The sequence below is a fragment of the Galeopterus variegatus genome, unplaced genomic scaffold (assembly GCF_000696425.1).
Source record: "Galeopterus variegatus unplaced genomic scaffold, G_variegatus-3.0.2 Scaffold1113, whole genome shotgun sequence".
In the NCBI taxonomy this organism is placed as follows: domain Eukaryota; kingdom Metazoa; phylum Chordata; class Mammalia; order Dermoptera; family Cynocephalidae; genus Galeopterus; species Galeopterus variegatus.
The window spans coordinates 169969-183771 of NW_007727224.1; the positions used below are offsets into that span (position 1 = coordinate 169969).

Genomic DNA, 13803 nt, shown 5'->3' on the forward strand with positions numbered 1-13803 from the left:
GTAGGTTAGGTGACAAAATCTCCATCTTACACAGAGTTCAAGTTCATCACAGAGGCCAAGGTCATCAATTCAGATCTCAAAATTAAACAGTAATGTTCAAGGTTTACATTGTGCCACATTTAAATCATGTTAGGTTTATTTTTTTTTTATTTTTATTTTATTTTATTTTTTTAAAGATGACCGGTAAGGGGATCTTAACCCTTGACTTGGTGTTGTCAGCACCACGCTCACGCAGTGAGCTAACCGGCCATCCCTATATGGGATCCAAACCCGGGGCCTTGGTGTTATCAGCACCGCACTCTACCGAGTGAGCCACGGGCCGGCCCAGCAGCGCTCACTTCTGCTTGGAGAAATACTCTTTGCTCTTTTGCACATCAGGCTTGATGGTATCACTGCCAGGCTTCCAGCCAGCTGGGCACACTGTAAGAAAAAGGTATCACTAATTAATAACCTGCTCAATAGTGTGTAACAGCGCCCTCCCATGGACAAAGGGTTGCTTCAAAACCAGATCTGAGCCCTGAAGAGTCTGAACACTCAAGGCATCAGGAAAACTACCCTCAATTTGTCTAAAATCATCGAGCCTTTTAGTATAAGGCTAGCTACTTTAAAACACAATATATTTTAATCCTTATCACAGCCCTGATATATTACACCAAATTTATTCACGTAGCATCTGAAATTTAAAGAAATTAACAGCTTCAACTGTATACTTTGTTTTTAAAAATAATCTGAAGTATATATGGTAAAATGTTAAGATTTGGTAACAATAGGTAATAGGTAAATGGGTTCTCTCATGTGTTCTCCATAATTTTATGTATGCTTCAAATACTTTTTTTTTTTTTTGACCAGTAATGGGATCGCAACCCTCAGCACAGTGTGGTCTGCACCACGCTCAGCCAGTGAGCACACTGGCCATCCCTATATAGGATCCGAACCTGCGGCCTCAGCGCTACCAGCACCGCACTCTCCCAAATGAGCCACGGGGCCGGCCCCAAATACTTCTTTTTTAAAAAAGCTTAAGGGACTGGCTGGTTAGTTCACTTGGTTAGGGCACAGTGTCAAGGGCTCAGATCCCATTACCTGCCAGCCGCCCTACCCTGACCTCCAAAAGCTTAAATGCTCTTCAACAAATGGTGCTGGAGTTCACCTGATAAAAGAATGAAGTGGGACCCCTACACACCATATACAAAAATTAACAAGAATGAATCAAAGGCATATAAGAGCTAAAACTCTGAGGAAACAGGAAAATCTTCATGACCTGGGATTTGGCCATGGTTTCTTAAATATAACAACCAAAAGCACGAGCAACAAAAGAAAAAACAGATAAATTGGGACTTTATCAAAATTAATAACTTCATTACATCAACGGACATTATCATGAAAGTGTAAAGACAACCCACAGAATGGGAGAAAACATTTGTAAATTATGTATGGATTAAGATCCAAAATATACAAAGAACTCCTACAACAAAAAGACAACCCAATTCAAAAATTGGCAAAAGACTTGAATCGATGATATACAAAAGGACAATAAGCACATGAAAATATGCTCCACATCACTAGTCATCAGGGAATTGCAGATCAAAACTACTGTGGAAAAGTTTGGTGGTTCCTCAAGAAGCTAAGCATAGAATTACCACCTGACCCAGCAATTCTACTCCTAGGGTATATACCCACAAGAACTGGATACAAAGAATCAAACAGATACTTGTTCACCAATATTACAGCAGCATTATTCACAATAGCCAAAGGGTGGAAACAACCAAGTGTCCATCAATACATGAATGGATAAACAAAGTGTGGTACATACATACAATGGAATATTATTCAGCCATAAAGACAAATGAAGTTCTGACTCATGCTATAATATGAACCTTAAAAACATTATGCTAAGTGAAAAAACCAACACAAAAGGACAAATCTTGTATGATTTCACTTATAGGATCTATCTAGAATAAGCAAATCCATAGAGTATAGTAAAACAGAGATTACCAAGGGGAAATGGGGAGTTACTGCTTAATGGTTACTAACTCAGGAATGATTAAAAAAGAAAGCTCTAGGGCCGAGCCCGTGGCGCACTTGGGAGAGCAGCAGCGCTCCTGCCGCGGGTTCGGATCCCATATAGGGATGACCTGTGCGCTCACAGCGCTCACTGGCTGAGCGCGATGTGGCCGGTCTCAAAAAGGACAAAAAAAAAAAAAGAAAGCTCTAGAAATAGATACTGGTGATGGATACACATTATGAATGTAATTAATGCCACTAAATGGTACACTTAAAATGGCAAATTATGGGGCCAGCCAGGTGGCGCAATGGAGAGTGCGCCGCTTGGGAGCGCGGTAGCACTCCCGCCGGATCCCATGTGGAGACTGGCTCCCGCTCACTGCCTGAGCGCGGTCCGGGCACAACACCAAGGGTTGCGATCCCGGTCAGTAAAAAAAGACAAAAAGGGAAAAAAAAAAAAAAAAAAGGCAAATTATGTTGTATGAGGGCACATCAAAAAGCTCATGGAAAAATAGAAATGAAAGATAATACGAATCTTTCCATGAACTTTTTTAAGACCCCTTGTATGTGTTACAATAAAATTTTTCCAAAAAAAAAAAAAAAGGCAAAGCTTAATTATTTAGCACCATCACCATCCTCTCCCTTCCCCTCCAAGGGAAAAAAAACAAACACAAAAAACAAGCTAAATAAATGACAAAGCCAGGACTGGATAAGCCCATTAACACTAAACTGCTGCTTCCCTCTGGCAGCCAGCCCTTCAGAGATCTGAAGGCAACTCAGCGTTCTTCTGCTATGCTGAACTGGAGAGCCTGAACCACAAAGGAGGAGGACCTCTACAGACGTCCCTTCTTGTTTCATTAAGTAACTGCCTTCTACCCCTTAGTAAGCAAAAAGCAGGGTTTGAATCTTTCATGCACTTACACAAAATGCATAGCCATCAACCTTTTCCCAACAATCCTGAGCTAAATGGGCCTTGGTCTAGTCCAAGTAAAGTGAGGCAAGGGGACCAATCTCTGATTTTTCTACTTTAATTTGCTGTCATCTTCCAGGAGACATCTAGTCGCCAAAGTCCAGTAACGAAGCAGCAAGAGTCTCATTTGCTCAAGTGAGACATAGGGAAGCACCTTTTGATCCAAGGACATCATAGTCTCAGATATCAGACTCTGCAAACAGCAATCTGGGCACAAAGTATAGATGAACAAGAGCTAAATGGGAGGCCCAGCTGCCATCATTTTCCTGAACTCTCCACCTGATTATTATAAGTTATTGGCTTTAGTGGCACTGAAGGGTTAAAACTGGTCCTAAACATAAACAAGCTGCACAGAACAGAGTAGCATGAAAGCAAATACCAGGCCAGAGCCAGCCACAAGTTTGCCAGTAGGTCCTAACGAGGGAACAAAAGACTCCTCTGTCTAGGATGACACACAGAACTGGGCCTCACCAGAAAGAAGGACCTTGCCAACTCCGTCTCCTTAGCACTAAGGCCTCATGGCTCTACAACCATACTAGAATTAATGACAGAAAGATCCCCACATAGATGTTTCATTCATACTAAATAGTTTTGGTTTTTCAGAACCAACATGGATCCCAGCAGAAGTGGTTGTGTCCCACATAAACCAGCCTTCAAATGCAACTAAAAAATGTCATGACAACAGTCATCGTAACTATAGTATGAGAACCGCCCCAGCACAGAAGGCCCTAAATGATGTCTTTTTCAGCATTTGAATTACCTAAAAAAGATGGGAGACTTTGAATACGGATTGCAAATGGTGTGTACTAAAGTATTGGTTTACTGGTCCTTAAAAAAGAGTGTAGAATTATTTGTTAAATAAACTTAACACCTGAAAGTATCTAGGTTAGAGTGTTTGGCATTCACAGGCTCTCAAATGGTGACTATTGAAAAGGCTACACACAGAGCTGTCTGTGCCTGTTCTAATGCGATGGGAAACAACAGAGACCAATATAGAGTCTGAAGAAGCAGGCTTTGCAGTCACAAAAGCTTGGGTTCAAAAGTCTAGCCTACATGCAAGGCCCCAGGGAAGTCTAGTGAAGGGCCTACTTTGCCACTCCCCACTCCTGTCTTAGTGCTGAATCTCATTCCCCCACCAGGGGGCAGTCTCAGCAGCGGTCAGCACTTTCATTAGACCAGACTAATGCCCACACATACTTCTGCAAATGGTGCCTCCTGGTATCAGTGCTCACCAATCTCTATTGTCAGACCTCCACTCCAGCCAAGCTAGCACTTGTGGGTCCCCCAAACACACACCACTAATACAGACTCTAACAACTTCATGTTCTTTATATCACAAGAATAGAGGTAAAATGGGTCTTGAAAGCTAGTAAGAATGACTTATCTTCCAGAGAAAGAAAATGAGATGTAGTAAGGATAGAAATTTGTCCAAGTCCACCACCTGTGCCCTTGATCTTATGGCAATAACACTTGGTCAGAATTATCTTATCCTCAATTACATTAAGGTGGAAGGAGAGTTCAAGATCCCCATTCCCCCTACATACCCAGCACTTGCTGTTTCAAGAGCTGAGTTAAAAACTAAGCTCTTGGGGCCGGCCCGGTGGCGCACTGGATAGTGCGCCGCTTGGGAAGCGCGGCGGCGCTGCCGCCCAAGGGTTCGGATCCCACATACAGACCAGTTCCCGCTCACTGGCTGAGCGAGGCACGGGAGTAACACTGAGGGTTGCGATCCCGTTGCCGGTCCCCGGTCCGGTACGGGGGCAACACTGAGGGTTGCGATCCGTTGCCGGACATGGAAAAAGACAAGACAAAAAAAAAAAAAACAAAAAAAAAAAACACTAAGCTCTTAGTTGGGATAAGGTTGTCTCATTCCAGCAACAATCACACTCAAAAAGGAGAGAGAGTCAAAGAGCTACAGCCTTATAACTCAAAAGCCTGGATCAAGTGATTCTGCACTTTATCATCCTAACAGTATCAGAACACAGGAGAAAAGTACCAGTACTTGGGCTAAAGGAAAAGAAGAGCCTACACTCTAGCAAATGGCTACATAAAAACCAGAAGTTGAATGTGCACAGTCGTGTTTAGGTTCTACAAGGACAGACTTACAAGAGACTTACAATGAAAAACCTTGATATTTTACCTGAAACTAGCTAGCCCACCCCACCTTTTTTAAAGTTTCTATATTAAACATTTATATAATTTGGTATTTTAATAACTGCAATTCTTACAAACACAACTATCAAATTGTATAGCAGAATGGATTTTTATTTTTATTTATTTATTTTTAGGGCCGGCCCGGTGGCGCACTCGGTAGAGTGCGGTGCTTGGGAGTGCGGCAGCGCTCCCACCGAGGGTTCGGATCCCATATAGAGACCGGTCAGCTCACTGGTTGAGCGTGGTGCGGGCGCGACACCGAGGGTTGCGATCCCGTTACCGGTCACGAAAAAAGACAAAAAAAAAAAAAAAAGGGGGAAAAAGATGACCAGTAAGGGGATCTCAACCCTTGGCTTGGTGTTGTCAGCACCCTGCTCTCCCAAGTGAGCCAACCGGTCATCCCTATACCATGGCCTTGGTGTTATCAGCACCACACTCTCCCAAGTGAGCCACAGGCCGGCCCAGGAATGGATTTTTAAACAGTAGAAATGTATTAACTATATCTGCCTATTATCTTTGGGTTGTTATCTTAGTCCTACTTTTATTTTCCAAATTTCAAAACTGGAGACTGGCCGGTTAGCTCAGTTGATTACAGCATGGTCCTGATAACACCAAGGTCACAAGTTTGATCCCTGTACCAGCCAGCCACTGAAAAAAAAAAAAAAAAAAAACCCCACAAATTTCAAAGCTGGGCATATTACCTTTATTTTCTTCAAACCCCAATAGAAACAAATAAAAACTAAAGGGATTAAGTTCTTCTCCCAATAAACAGTTGCCAAAAATGCCATACTTTATCTCTAGATGTCATTCTCTACCTTTTGTTTTGCCCTGTCACATCTGTAAGGTCCTCCTACACTCCAGAATGTTAGATCTGTAGCAGTGATTTTCTACATGAACAGGCAGAAGTGGGGAGTATACAGTTCAAACAAAAAGCCTTTATATTCTCCTCCGCAAGGGTTTCCATTACCCCCACAACCCACCTAATCCAGAGATTTCAATTCCTTGAAGATACATATCACCCTTTTCTTTTTATTTGATAGCCTTTGTTCATACCATCTTTTCCACCCTACCACTCCTCTGTTGTCCTGTTATCAGGCAGATGGCTTACCTTCCCCATGTTTGTCAGTGAACTGGAAGGCCTGAACTAGTCTCAGAGTCTCATCCACAGAGCGGCCAACAGGGAGGTCATTTACAGTGATCTGCCGAAGAATACCCTTATCATCAATGATAAAGAGGCCCCTGTGGGAAAGAGATTGAAGAATTGAGGGGCCGGCCCGGTGGCGCACTGGATAGTGCGCCGCTTGGGAAGCGCGGCGGCGCTCCCGTCCGAGGGTTCGGATCCCACGTACAGACCGGCTCCCGCTCACTGGCTGAGCGAGGCACGGGAGCAACGCCGAGGCTTGCGATCCCGTCGCCGGTCCCCGGTCCGGTACGGGGGCAACACTGAGGGTTGCAATCCGTTGCCGGACACGGAAAAAAGACAAAAAAAAAAAAGAATTGAATCGGCATTACAGGTTTAGAAATCTGTTTTGTTAGAATGAAGAAGCCTGAATTGCTAAAGAAATGGGCTGGTTCTCTAGGACTTGTACTGACCTTGCCCTTAGTGAAGAGGCTCCTGCATAAAAGAATGAAATGAGGAAGAAGTCTCTCCAGATCAGTGCTCTAGCTTTCTCCAAATAGTTTTCAGCCTATTGGATAATCCTCCTGATCAATGTTAAACCTCCACCCCACCCCCGCCACAAAGGTACATACCTGAACGAGATGCCTTCATCAGCCTTTAAGACCCCATAATCCTGAGCAATGGTGCGCTTGGGGTCTGATACCAAGGGAATGTTCATGGGTCCCAGTCCTCCTTGTTTCTTGGGTGTGTTAATCCTACAGAAGAAGGTACACATACAATCACATTCATATAAACTCTGTAGCAAAAACATTAACTATACCTATTCCTTCCCCTTTCCAAGATTCCTAATCTAACTTTCCCAAACAACTTAAAACTTTTTCTAGCAGTAAAGTGAATGACTGACAACAGTTAAGGTCACTCACCAGGTTACACTGAGCTGCAACTCAATCTGTTTCTCCTCTGTTGCCAGTAATAAAAGAGCAACCGGAAGAAGTCAGAGCCATTGCACTCCCTTCTATGAGGAGCCACAAGCCAATACTTGAGAAAGTCTATTGCCAAAGCCTCCCAGTTGCTGCTTTAAATGTCCACATGCCAAATGGACCAAGAAATTTACCATGCCAGGTGACAGAAGTGAGAATCCACAGAAGCACCAATCACTTGGCAGTTGAGTTTCTTAAATTCTTCTGCCCTATCACTGAAGGCAATGATCTCCGTGGGACACACAAAGGTGAAGTCAAGAGGGTAAAAGAAGAACACAATATATTTTCCTGGGGAAAACAAAAGGCGTCACAGAGGTTAGCCTTTGAAACAGACTTCTTTGATTTGTAGAGAATGTCAAAGACATTTTCCTATAGAAAAAGAAACCTTTTTTAAGATTGATGGCAGACACAGTAAACACCAAGATGCTCAATATAGATGTGTCTCCTAGAGCTTCTAGAACCTGTTGTAGCAGGAAGGTTTGAATGAAAAAAGTTCCTTCCAATTCTGTTTTATTCTCCCACCACCATGCTCTTAGCTGCCAACCACAGAATAAACACTGTTCAGTCTAATTTTCTTCTTCTCTGAGTGACTTAAATTAACATAAACACCAAGTTCTCCAATGAAGAAAAACAAAAACAAGGATGCAATCTAGTGGGTGGCCTACTGCCAATGCCTACAAACAATGCCCAGAAAAAGCTGAATTGCTGAGTTCTCTTCAGCCACAAAGCATTAAGAGACCAACAAAAGAGAAGTCAGAGCCTTCGCACTTCTTCCACAACGAACCACAGGAATGGGACAGGTGAGGTTTAAATGATAACATGAACCACCATAAATATGTTCCTAACAAGCCTGACAAGACAAGAAAAAATTTTAAGACAAAAGTTCCAAAAGTACTGGTAGATAACTGGACTTCTTTCTAGCTGCAATTTTACTGAAGTCACTCAAGATTACCACTGAAGTAGATCATCAAACTAGCCAGGCAGCCTCTCACACCTAATGGGCTGAGCTATTGGAACAATTCCAAATACTCATTTATTTCCAGGTAACAGCAATGTGTGAAAACCAAAACAAGCAGCCCTTTTTGAAAAGCAAAATCACAAGAAACTGACTCATCTAAACAAGTTCTCCTGGGCTTTGCCTAACAAGGACTTTGAAGACTCAGCAGGTCAAGCCCTGGAGGGCAGAGAGCAGCTCCTCCTAGACCTCCTGGCGATACTCTTGTGCCAGGGTCACCTCCCTATGGTGCTACTTATCTTGTTTGCCAGAAGGAGCTTCCCTCCATAGGTCCCTGCTTCCCTGCTCCCACCCCAAACACCAATTGTGATGTGTCAGGAAACCTAATTGAAATGTTCTACCAAAAAGCTAACCCCAGGAACTGATACCAGACCACTAACAAAGTACCACTTGATACCCGAGTTTCAGGTTTGCATTCTAAGAAATTTATATCCTCAGTTGTCCCAGGAGACCCATGTGCTCTGGGATGGCAAGGCAAACAAAGTAACAGCCTCAAGAGAACCTGCCAAGTGTCTGCCTGAAACTGTAACAGAAAGGAGAGTTGTTCCAACTGTAACAACTCTTCTCTGGGGGCAAAACAGTCAGGGGAATGTGCCTAAGCCCTCTGCCCAATATATACCAGCTATGACACACACATTTCACAAAATAAACAAGGAGTGTCACCACTCCAAAGACTTGAGCTCTGACACTTTAAATGTAGAAGGCCTCTTCTAACAAGAATAATGAGAATTTCTCCAATAATTCAATTGAGGAGTACTGAAAAGATAGTTGAGCAAATATGTCCAGCCACAATGAAGCCTGTGCTTTCTCCAGAAGTCGTCTACCATATGATCACTGTTAATAATCACCACTTCAACATGAAGGCAACAGCCTCCTACTCTAAAGACCTTGTCTTAGGAGACATAAAACATTTTACAGCCAAACATAACAGAGACACAAATTGAACAAACCATCCCTACATTATAAAATAATTCCATTTTAATAGCCCAGTGTAATTATTCTTACCTTTATAGTCAGACAGGCTGATATCTTTGAACTGACCATCTGGCATAACAGCTGTGGCTTTGAAGTTGGGGGCAGGGTGCCCAATTTTGGCATTTCCTGAAGACATCTTGCTATCAGCCGGAAAAGATAACTATGAGTTAGAAACAAGCCTTGTTTTTCCAGACAACTAGCAGCCTTCACCTACTTAAGAGACTTAGCTGTGTATAACAATCAAGGAATTGTCCAGTGGTCCTGAATACATTAAATTTTATATGAGCAAGAAACGAAGGCCAGCAGTCAAGGGTTACAACCTGAGCTTACCAACTTATGAAACAAAACAAGTCTCTGAATCTCAGCCTTCGTTTTCATTTAAAAATGGCACAGCAATTTCTTCATAAATCAAAATCACCTATATCATAATTTCTGAACCATCGTTTGTACAATGGCATTTTGTTCTGCATATCCATTATGCAGAAGCAGAGAGGGAGGGGGGTGGACTCTCAAAAAAGGACCCAAATGCACAGTGCCACAAACACTGAGTGCATGATTCCGCAAAAGTCATGTTGCCCTCTCCAGAGTGTGCCTCCATCTGCCCTCATAACATGGGAAGTACACTTGACCTTTCTCCAGGTAGATATATGCAAGAGATGACACAACCTAAATCCAATCCAACTTTTTAAGAGGCAAGACCAGAATATTGGCATCTGCACTGTTGTGGGTTGAACTTGTCCCCACCAAAGGTTCATGTGGAGACTTGATCTCCATTTAACAGTGTTAAGAGGTTGGGAAATCCTATTATGGTAATTGAAAGGTGGGGCTTCTAAGAGTTGATTAAATTGAGAACTGTACCCTCCTGAACAGATTAATCCATTGATGGTTTAATGGATGGTCATGAGCGTGGCTATGATGGCTTCATTAAGAAGAGTGAGTAATTAACCTTAGCTCACTCTTGCACAGCCATTCACCATGTGACACACAGCGTCCCTGTGGAGAGTCACCACCCAGAAAAAGGCCTTCGCTGCTGGACTTTGGACTTCACAGCATCCGAAACTGTAAGGAATAAATACTATCTCTTTATAAATTACCCAGTTTCAGGTATTCTGTTATAAGCAGCAAGAAATGGACTCATATATGTTCAATTTCAAAACTTTAGGTATTGTATCTAACCCGTAGAAGTTCTTTTAAAAATGGGTTTCTGACCTCAGAGCCAAGATCCCAGAGCAAAAATAAGTAGAACAAGAGTAAATTAACTGCTAAAAGGCAACGTTGCACTGGATTCATCAAGGTCAACGCCAAGATAAGGAGTTCAGATTTAACCCATTAAGTCATCGCTCTGAAAACCCAAAGAAGCTAATTTTCTAATAAGTCCCAAAGTTCTTGTTTCATAACACAACCAAACGAAATGTGAGTATGGAACATTGCGAAGTTGTCACTACCTGTTTAAAAAAAAATTCGATACCTTTAACAACAGAAAAGGCGCGCTGCAACTTGGCGACCAACTACGGGATGTGACTCTAAGTGGCCTTCTCGTCCAAACATGCTCTTCCAGGTGACCCTCATGTTCAATGCCCAACCAACTCGGGCGAAAGGCTGCTGAACTTCAGGCCGGTGCCAGGCCCATTCAGGGGATCTACCCGAGAATCCTGGTGAGGGCCACGCCCCCTAGCCCCCACTTTAGGTAACCTCCTGCCACTCCCACCACCACCCCCGCCCTAGCACTTGGGAAAGCACCATCAGAAAGTGTGTGCAAGGCCGGCCCTGTGGATCACTCGGGAGAATGCGGCGCTGGGGGCGCCGAGGCCGCCGGTTCGATCCTATATAGGGATGGGTGGTGCGCTCACTGGCTGAGCGCGGTGCGACCCATTAAACCATTAATCCATTAATCCATGAATGGATTCATGAGAGCATAGTCCTCATGATACAGTCACCTCTTTCCAAATACCATATTCAGGATTAAATACCACATGAGCTTTGGAGGGGACAGACATTCAGACCATAGAAGGGTCTTTTCACAAAACCAATATTTTTCCCCATCGCATCTCAATTTGATGTCCCCCCGCACATACCACTGTCCATTTAGTAAAAAAAAAAAAAAAAAAAAAAAAGTGTGTGCAGTCTTTAGCGAAGGCATTTGGAATCATCACAAATCCCATTCCACAGACCAGAAAATGAAAACGGGGAAAGGGAATCTCAGCACTCGAAGCTCCGCAGCTAGTCACGGCTGAGGACCGGGAACAGCCTTTATCCCTATCACACCAGGGACCGCGTCACAGGCTGCCTTCTACAGCCACAGGTCAGGATGCAGGTCCATTCTAGAAGCTCCCGAGCTCAACCCCGCCCGGCCTGAGGCTCGCAAAGGAGACCCCACCACCACAAGCCCGTCCCCCCACCAGGCCAAGCTAACCAACGCCCTTCGCTCGGGTTGCGGAGTGGAGTCTCGAGTCGACTCCAGCTTCGGGGTTTACCGGGTGCCCGTGCCCACGGAGGGGGGCGGTCCACTTGGGGGTGCGCGTAGCGCCCAAGCACTCTCGGGTGCCAGGCCTCGCCTGGCTGCCTCATTCGCCACAGCACCCAGATGAGCGCGCACGAGCCCCGGAGAGGGTAAGGGAAAGGCGACCAGCAGGGTACCGGGCTCTGCGCCTCGCTCCGCCGAGGCCGCGCTGCCCACGGACTCACCAGTTCCCACACCGAATCTCCTGAGAGAGAAGACACAGGAAGCAACCGGGAAGAAGACGCACGAAGCCCACGCGGAGCGCTGCTTTTATAGCCTGCAGGGCTCTCGCGAGAATCGGAGCGGGTCGGGGGGGTGCGGGAGGAGGGGAGAGCAGGGGGATCGGGCCCGAGCCCCGCCCCAGCGGCCCCGTAGGAATGACTCAGCGTTTTCCCGCGCCAGAGTGGGCATGGGCCCAGAAAGTATTAATCCCACTCCCCGCTACCAATGGCTGAGGTCGGAAAGTGACACGCCCTTTTTACTGTCCCCAAACACAAAAGCTTCGGTTAATCAGGTATCTCTGCGGGGAACTGGGATTCTGTTTACTTCCAGGATCCCTGCGCTCTGTGTCACCTCAAGGACCAATCCACGGTAAGGATCCTCTTTGCGGCCCACGGAGGACCACGTCTAACCACACCAAGCCCTGAGAACTATCCAAATTCTTCTCAAGTCCGCCCAGGTCCCCGCAGCCTCCGCCCTAGGGCTGATCATCCGTAACCCTCACCGCTTAAACAGCGTCCTGCATTGTTCTCTTTTATTACACGGTTGCTTTTTTCTATCTCCCATCCATCCCTTCCACCGTGGCTGAAGGGAATCTTTCTGAAATCTGATCATGTCACTCCTCTTATTGGTGGTTAAAAAACTGGGGCTCTGTAGTCAATTTCCTCAGTTAAAACTCATCACTATCATATTGTGTGAGATCTTGGGCAAGTCTTAATCCTGTTAAGCCTTCCTTTTCTCACGTGTAAAATGGGAATAATATTAATACTTAATTGAAATAATCTGTGTAACTCATTTAGCACAGTCCTAGTTCTTATTATACGTTAGAAATGTTAGCTATTATAGTTACTATAACTTTTCCATCCTCATCACTTATTACACCCAGAACAAAGTGTAGCTGTTTCCAGCCTTCACACTTTCGTTCAGACCCGGAAAACCCATTACTTCCTAGTTGGCCTGAGAAAATACATCTTTGAAGACAGCTGAAGCATTACTTCCTCTAAAGCTGTTCCTGACCTTCACTCATCCTGCAATTGACTGTTCCCTCCTTTGTACCCGATCAATAGCCTGTATTTCCCCCAAAAAACTTTTAAGTTATTTTACTTGTTTACATGTCTGCCTCTCCCTGCTAGACTGACTTTCTGGAGGGTAGCATTTGGGTGACGTCCATGTCCGTGTCGCCAAGTCACAACACATCATCTGATATAAAAAAGGAGCTCAGTCAGTGAGCATTTAATAAATAATGTTATGTTCTTCTTTCTGTCTCCACCCGCACTAACTCCCTTGGCCCTTATAGTAGGATAAGAAATGGGGAAATGCTGTGTCACACTGGCTGAGCATCTCAATTATTTGGTATTTATCATCCTACTTTGCAACAGTGAAGATTCTTTATTTGCTTTTTCCTTCTCTGCGTGAGGCTGAAGAGTTATTTGGCATTATTCATTTCCTTTTTGAGGGGGAAGTGGAATTGAAGTTCTGAGCTTCATAATGGGTAGTAATTCCATGGGCAGGCTAACCCAACAACACACAGTCCTACTTCAGCCAAAAGAAAATTACCATCTATAGTATCCACCATGCGCCATGCTCTGGGGTGGGCACTTGAGCATTTTTGTCTCATATGAGAACCAAAAGAGTTATCCTGGCCCAGAGAAATGAAATAGCATAAAATGAATAAAATCCTGGCCCCTAAAAAATGAAATAGAGTTCTGAAAAGAGAAGAAATCTCATTGAATGCTTGTCTAAGTGATTGTGGAATCCCTGTAGAGAACAGCAAAAATTTCAGAACTGTAGGGGAGGAGGCTTTCTCACAGGTTCTGGCATATATCTCTTGCTCTATTTTTACACATATCCCATTGTGTTCTCCTCACT

General features: G+C 44.3%; 1 protein-coding gene across 1 annotated transcript; it reads right to left on the reverse strand.

Annotated features, from left to right (window-relative positions):
- Window positions 1-254: 254 nt before the first annotated feature.
- On the reverse strand, window positions 255-11956 carry PRDX1 (peroxiredoxin 1). Its single transcript, XM_008574881.1, has 6 exons — window positions 11901-11956; window positions 9246-9355; window positions 7360-7513; window positions 6878-7000; window positions 6234-6364; window positions 255-420 (listed from the first exon to the last, which is right to left on the reverse strand). The coding sequence occupies exons 2-6, from the start codon at window positions 9349-9351 to the stop codon at window positions 335-337; spliced, it is 600 nt and encodes a 199-aa protein (XP_008573103.1). The 5' UTR covers window positions 9352-9355; window positions 11901-11956; the 3' UTR covers window positions 255-334.
- Window positions 11957-13803: the final 1847 nt, after the last annotated feature.